Source organism: Furipterus horrens, unplaced genomic scaffold, assembly GCF_987537825.1.
Source record: "Furipterus horrens unplaced genomic scaffold, mFurHor1.1.pri manual_scaffold_10, whole genome shotgun sequence".
NCBI lineage: Eukaryota > Metazoa > Chordata > Mammalia > Chiroptera > Furipteridae > Furipterus > Furipterus horrens.
In genome coordinates, this window is record NW_028327180.1 from 64,015,952 (window position 1) to 64,023,180 (window position 7,229).

General features: G+C 55.0%; 1 protein-coding gene across 4 annotated transcripts; it reads right to left on the reverse strand.

Moving 5' to 3' along the window:
• Positions 1-63: 63 nt before the first annotated feature.
• F12 (coagulation factor XII) lies at positions 64-7,229 on the reverse strand. Of its 4 annotated transcripts, none has more exons than XM_090287970.1 (14): positions 7,146-7,229; positions 6,742-6,799; positions 3,819-3,918; positions 3,594-3,664; positions 3,203-3,310; positions 2,940-3,071; positions 2,671-2,775; positions 2,345-2,510; positions 2,048-2,250; positions 1,738-1,945; positions 1,408-1,544; positions 1,172-1,321; positions 575-612; positions 64-373 (listed from the first exon to the last, which is right to left on the reverse strand). In XM_090287970.1, the coding sequence occupies exons 1-14, from the start codon at positions 7,200-7,202 to the stop codon at positions 206-208; spliced, it is 1,701 nt and encodes a 566-aa protein (XP_090144096.1). In that variant the 5' UTR covers positions 7,203-7,229; the 3' UTR covers positions 64-205. The 4 variants fall into 4 exon arrangements, with proteins under 4 accessions (XP_090144096.1, XP_090144095.1, XP_090144097.1 ...); XM_090287969.1 differs by having other exon boundaries at positions 464-612; XM_090287971.1 differs by lacking the exon at positions 1,172-1,321 and having other exon boundaries at positions 464-612.

Genomic DNA, 7,229 nt, shown 5'->3' on the forward strand with positions numbered 1-7,229 from the left:
ATCTTGCATAAGATCTCAGTAGCTCCTGCTCTCTGAGGGCCGAGGAGAGAGCTGTGCCTCTCAAGCATTGCCAAAAGCACTTTATTGTTTATGTCACGCCTGGCACCACGGTGGCCGCGCTGGAACACAATCCTTGCTGTCCAGGATGGTGTCCAGCCATCCTCCCATTCCGGAATCGCCAAGGAAGAGACGAGTTCCTGGGCGGTCAGGAAGCAGTGTGCTCCCGGATCCAGGTCAGGTAGTTGGCCACGTCAGTGTACACTCCCGGCTTGTTGCGGTTGCCACAACCCGAGCCCCAGCTAACGATGCCTCGAAGGGTGAGCTGGCGCTCTGCGGCCTCATCCTCACACACCAGCGGACCCCCGGAGTCACCCTGGGTCAGGACACAAGGCTCAGCGCCCTTGGCCCGGGGTCTGCACTTGACGGGGTGGGGGTAGGGCACAAGGCGAGCCCCAGGGTTCACCTGGCACGCGTCCGCACCACCCTCTGGGAAGCCGGCGCAGAGCATGCCGGGGGCAAAGGCGGCGCCATGCACGCTGGGAGAGGAGCAGTGCGCCTGGGGGATGAGCTGCACCTGCGCTTGCTGCAGAAAGGTGGAATATTCCTCCGCCCCTGCGAAGCGAGAACATTTTTCTCACACCCCTCCCGACTCGCCTCACCGCCTGGACAGTGGACCTTGGCTGTGCCAGGCTCTGCCAGACCCACTGACCACCTGCCTCCCTCTCAGCGAGCCCGTTGGGGAGAGAGCTGCCGGTAACCCCATTTCATGGACCGGAAAACCGAGGCCCGAGACAGCGGGATGCAAATAGAAGGGCGGAGCAGACCTGGTTTGGACGCCCACTCCCCTTCCCAGCCAGCATCTTAGAACCGTAACTAACCACCCTGCTCAGGGCCGTGTCCTAGTCAGCCTTGCACCTCGGCGCCCAGTGGGAACCAAGAGAAAGTGTGACTCTCCCCGTGCCCCTCATTTGTTTGCGGGCCCCCAACAGTGAATCCCAGGCCGTGGGAAGGGCGGCTACAGAAACAAGGCCTCTGCGCGTCCTCACAACCCACCAGGTCAGCGCCTCCTGGCCCCGGTGATATCAAAGCTGCGCGCTTTTCTTGCCTACTCTGGTGGCCAGAGGTCTCCCTTCCGCTCCTCGCCCCTCCCCTCTCCCTCGGTTCTGCCTACCCTCGAATTGGTGGCCCCAGCCGGCTACTTCGCAGAGCACGGCCTCGAGTTCCGCGGGATCGGTGGCGCTGCTCGGCAGGCAAACGGGCCGAACGGAAGGGGACAGGCGCGCGCAGCTGCCGTCCGCGCTCTCTTGCAGGTGCAGCAACGCTAACCCGCACGGGAAGGAGCGTGAGGCCCCGGCCTCCGACCCCTCCTCACAATTCCCCTGATCCCCTCGGGGCTCCCCCACGCACCCAGGTCATGCTGGTACGTGACGGGTGAGAAGGCCTCGTGCAGGTGGTAGGTGCGCACGGCGAGCGTCTGGCACTGCTCACAGCTCTGGTTATGGCGGTCCTGGCCCAGCACCACAGTCAGCTCCTCGGGCGCCGGCCTGCGGGCATGGTGAGGAGAGGATGCGCGCTCAGAGCCCCCTGTTCCCGAGCCCCTGTCTGGGTTTCAGCTTACTCCAGGAGAACTCTGGAGGGAAAAGGGGGGAAGAGGACATGGGTTCGGGTATCGCGCGGAAGCTAGACCCAGAGGAAAGGAGCTGAGCCCCGAGCTGGCGTTGGGCAGGCGCTACTAGCCGGTTCTGCAGGCAGTGGGCCGCGGTCAGCACCCAGCAGGGGGCGATGAGGCTGCCGGCGCAGAAATTGTGGCCCCAGTACAACGCGGCGATATAGGGGTGCGCGCCGGGCAGCGCCACCAGTCCCCCGACGACTCGGCTCAGGGAGGAAAGCCGTTTCCGGACCCGCTGTCCGCAGCCTACTGGTCCGATCCTGGGCGCGTGCGAGGCTGTGGAGGAGCCCGGACTGAAGCTAGGGAAACCCACGAGTGGCTGCAACATAGCTCGCTCGCGCCCACTCTGCTTGGGCTTGTTGCGCATTTCCCAACTACCTGCGGTCATGGTCTGAAGCTCCTCCTGTGCTGAAAGGAAGGACATGGAGAGGTCCGGGCCCTCATGACGGGGTTGGGGTGGAGGTGGGAACTGGGGCGCTGCGGGTGTTGGGTCTTGACACCGTGGCAGGCTGCAGTATTCCCAGCTCAGCCGGTCACCTCTCCACACGAAACACCACGGGTGTGTGTCATTATCCGGGTTCCTGTAACCACAGGAGAGGACACTATTAGAATGTTGGGAGCCTCAGAGGGCCCTGGAGAGGAGGGGGACTTTCTGCCCTGCTCCACTCCGCGCACCGGCAGAAAGCATGGTCGCCCAGTCCCCAGTTCAGTGCTTGCTCTGCAGTCAGGTTCCAGTAGGTGGCGTCCGAGGTCCACGGCTGACACTGTGCGTTCGAGACCGTGGTCCCAGAAGTGCCTCGGTAGCTGAACCCGCGGCCCTCGTAGCAGCTGGCCTTAAGGTCTGGGGAGAAGGGAGGATCCCTGCAGCCAGCAGGTGGTATAGTCTCCCACCCCGCTCTCAGCTGTCAGCCATTTTCCTCACCCTTTCTGGTCCTTCCCAGCCCTCCCCACCCTCCCCACGTGGAGGTGGGGCTTCTGCCTCCCGCTAAACCAGGACTCACCCACTTCGCAGATGCGTCCTCCATAACCCCTGGGACAGCTGCACAGGTTGTGGCCCTCCGCCTCCAGGCAGCGGCCCCCGTGGAGGCATGGGTTGTTGCGGCAGACTAGGAGAAGGAGCGCATTGAGCCACCTCTGGGCCCAAGGACCCCACAGAGAGCTCTCCCCCTTCCATAGGCGCACCACCTGGCCTTCTACCAGCTTTTCCTCCTTTCTCCCGACCTTTGACCTTCGGTTCTCCTCCTGGCCAGTTCCCAAAAGATCCACTCACCCTGGCTGGCCAGCGGCTTGCAGTGGGCTTGGGGACCCTGGCACTGGCACTTTGCCACACCTGCCGTATCAAGCTTATGCCATGTTTCATTCTCATGGAAGAACTGGAAAAGCTGAGGCTCAAAGCACTTCTCTGGGGACAAAGTGGAATGGTGGTCTCAGGAGAGGCTGGGATGTGCCAGGTCTCTGAGGGTCCCGGGACATCCTGAGTAGGCTGCTTCTGTTCCCCAGCCTCCCCACACGCCCACCCCAGCATCCCCTTACCTCTCTGGCAGTGCTTCCCGGTGAAGCGTTCTGGACAGAAGCATTGTGGGCCCTTTGGCGTGTTCATACAGGTCCCCTTCTGGCAGGGGTTGTGTTTGCTGCACTGGTCTGGGCGATGGACACAGTAGGGGGAGGAGTGGAGAGCCTGGGTCAGACATATGGGAGCCAAGCCCATACCCAAACCTGCTTTTCTTGTCTTTTGACCTTATTTCCAGGCTTTAGTTTACCCACATGCAAAATGGGGCTACTCCCTCCCCGACTTTTCCCTCTGGAGAGAGGGAAGGGACTGGGTGGGCCCAGAATCCCAGGTGTATAGGGTCTGATGAGACCCAGGATAGTAACCAAGGGGGAGGAGAGGACCTTGAGCCACCCCAGGGGCTGTGTGTGGCACCTTGCACTTTCTTAGGCTCCAGGCAGTATGCCCATTGTTGGTCCTGCTTGAAGTTGGGGGTAGTAGCACACCTGGAGAAAGAGACAAGGCTCCCTGCTCGCCCAGGGGGCTAGCCCACTCTTTCCTATCCCAGCTCCCTCTCTCCAAGCAGGATTCCTTAGGGAGAAGGATGGGCAGAGTTCATTTTCCCAGGTCCCTGCTCCAACCCCTTCTGGATCAACTTACCAGGGCCGCAGGCCAGGTCGGCCCCTGCGGGTGCAGTTGTAGTACAGATTCCGGTGGTACTGGAAAGGGAAGTGGCAGGGCTCCCCAGTGACAGTGAGAACTGCAGGGATAACACACTCTTTGATGACATTCCCTATGCCCAGTCTCCCAGGCAACACTTTCAGGGTCTAGTTGAAAGAGGATAGACCCTTGGAAAGATCACTGTGCCTTTAAGCATCCTGCTTAAGAAATTGGATCCTGGAGTCAGACAGCTGAACAGACTCCAACTCCAGCACCTACTAACTGTGTGACCTTAGGAAAGTCTACAGCCCCCACTTTAAAAGGGTGCTTATAACAAAGTAAGCACTTCATAAATGCTTGTTGAATGTTGAAGTCCCTTGATCACCCTGAGCCTTAGTTTTCTCATCTGTAAACTGGCCATAATAGTTGAGTCAAAGAGTTTAAGTTTTGCAAGATGAAGAGTTCTGGAGATGGGTGGTGACGATGGTTGCACAGTATGAGTGTACTTAATGCCACCAAATTGTTCACTTAAAGATGGTTAAGATAGTAAATTTTATGTTATGCATATATTACCACAATAAAAAGTTTTAAAATGATGATGTAGATATATTAATACGGAAAGGTGTTCATAATTTTAAACAACAGCAAGTTACAAACAGCATGTCAGTATGGTCTTATTTTTGTACAAATACATTTACATATGCCTTAAAAAGAAATCTAGCCCTGGCTGGTGTGGCTCAGTGGACTGAGTGCTGGCCTGTGAACCAAAGGGCCGCCGGTTCTATTCCCAGTCAGGGCACATGCCTGGGTTGCAGGCCAGGTCTCCGGTTGGGGGCACACAAGAGGCAACCACACATTGATGTTTCTCTCCCTCTCTTTCTCCCTCCCTTCCCTTCTCTCTCGAAATAAATAAAATCTTTTTTAAAAAAATCTAGAAGGACATTCTCAAAATTTTCAAGAGTGATTTTTGGAAGATTGTAGATTATGAATGACTCTTTCCTTCTTTTGCAATTTCTAAAGTTTTGGCAATAAAAATATATATTGCTATAATGATTTTTAAAAATAGTACAGTCAGGCTCCATCATTCACAGGTTCTGCATTTGTGAATCTGCCTTCTCGCTAAACTTTTTTGGTAAAACCCACATTAGTTCTCCAGAGGCTTTTGTGGTCATCCACAGGCATGCACAGAATGGTCAACGTGTTGAGCCACCAGAGAAGCCCACATTCCTGCTGAGGTCAAACCAGGTGACCCTGCTTCTTGTTTCAGCTCTCCTGCTGTCAATAAGTGTCCTTTACATAGCCTATCTAGTGCCACATTTTTCACATTTTGTGCTTTTGCTGTTGAAAATGGCTCTGCTGTGGCAAAGTGTTGTGTTCCAGTGTACAAGTGGCTGCAGTGTGCCTTATGGAGAATGCACGTACCTTAGATCAGTTTCATCCAGGCATGAGTCACAGTGCCATTGGTTGAGAGGTCAATGTTAATGAATCAACAATACATGTTAAGCAAGGTGTCTAACAGAATCACACATAAAACAAGGTTATGTATTGACAACTGATGAAAACTTTGTGACCAGAGGCTCACAAGAACCCAACTCTATATTTCCTCTCAGAGCAATTGTTTGGTATTTGCAGTGACTAACACAAAAAACAAGAATTGTCTATCTATTTCAGAGGGGTGTTGTGAAGCTTAAAGGATGAAGTGCCTGTGACTTAGCACAGAGTCTGGCACATAGTACCTGCTCAGTAAGCATTAGCTGCTATTTTGCTGTTAAAGGTACAGAGGCACTTGCTGAAGGCTAAACCAGGGACAGGACAGTAAAGAGATGGGTCTGAGATGGACTTTTAAAAATTTTTTTAATTTACTGATTTTAGAGACAGAGAAACATCAATTTGTTGTTCCACTTATTGATGCACTCATTGGTTGATTCTTGCATGTGCCCTGACCGAGGATCGAACCCACAACCTTGGTGTATCGGGACAATGCTCTAATCAACTGAGCTACCTGGCCAGGGCCTGAGATGGACTTTTAAGAGGAAAATGGGGTGGACAGAGGGGAGGAGCATCCTAAGTAGGTGATTAGGCAAGGGCAGGGCACCCAGGTTGAATCAGGCAAGAGGGCAGAGAGTAGTTTGGCTGGGTATGGAGCAATGAAGAGAGGAAGCTGAGGCAGTCAGGGCTGGATGTGCTGGGCCTCAGGGTCAGGCAATGGGGCTAGGCCTGCTGCCATTGGGCCAGGCTCACCAGGACAGGGGCCATCAGTTCACAAGTCTAGGTGAATATTTAGTGCCTGGCAGAACTGAGGCAATGGGGAGCTATGGTAGGGTTTGAGAAGGGGGAGATGGCAGACATCGTCACCTAAAAGGGAGTGTAATAAGAGAAGCTAACATATTAAGCACTGACCATGCACCTGGCAGTGAGCTGAGTACTTTAACATGGATTTAAGGGTCATTTCTCTTTCTCAACAACCCTACGATGTTTACTATAATCAGCCTAGTCTACGACTGAGGAAATTGAAGTTTGGAGAGATCAAGTCACTTGCTCAGAGGCATTTGGGCTCCAGAGCCCTGGTCTTAACCTTACCTTGTCTATCAAGGACTCTGGCCTATGTGTGGCATGACTGATGCCTGTGAAATATATCAAGGACAGGAAAAGAATGGGGGAGGCCGGAGAAACTAAGGAAAGTTGGCAGGAGCTGGAGTGGGCCCTCACATACAGCCCAAGCATACAGTGCTCATCGGCATAGACCTGGCACACAGCAGGTGCTAAGGTCTGAATGCCAGCCAAATGACTCTGGGGAGGAGAGTAACAGTTGTGCCCAGGATCCTGCCCCTTGCTCCAAGGCCTGAGACTGACCATTGGCACATGCCCAACCACACTCATTTCCCCCCAAGGGCATCTTAGGAGGCAGAGCCGAGCTACGTACCCACTGTGTGTTCATTCACTGTATGCTTATGCATCTTGGGGTCTTTCCAAGGTGGAGTCTGCAGGAGGGGAGAAGGGGGCAGGGAATTTTCCCAGAAAGTCATAGCCCACCCCAATCCCATGCTGGTCCCCAGCTTCTTCTCACAGCCCAGAAATGCAGAGATTTCCTCACAAAACCCAGACCCCTTCTTCTTCTTCCTCCCTCCTCAAGGACCCTCTCCGGTAGAAATGGAGGCCCTGCCCTCATATCCACAGGCCGTGTTGTCCATCCACCCCGCCCCGGGCCTCCTGGGCTGACCTCCCCTGCCACACAGGCCTTCCTGTCACCTGCACCAACAGGTCATGCCAGGTTGTGATAGGGATAGGACCATCCAACACAGTTGTCCCGGTTCCCACAGCCCTCACCGAAAGTGCTGACCCCAGGCTCAGCAACAGGGACCCCAGGAGCAGCAGAGTCCTCATGGCGTCTGTTCGTTGGTTCAACGCCTG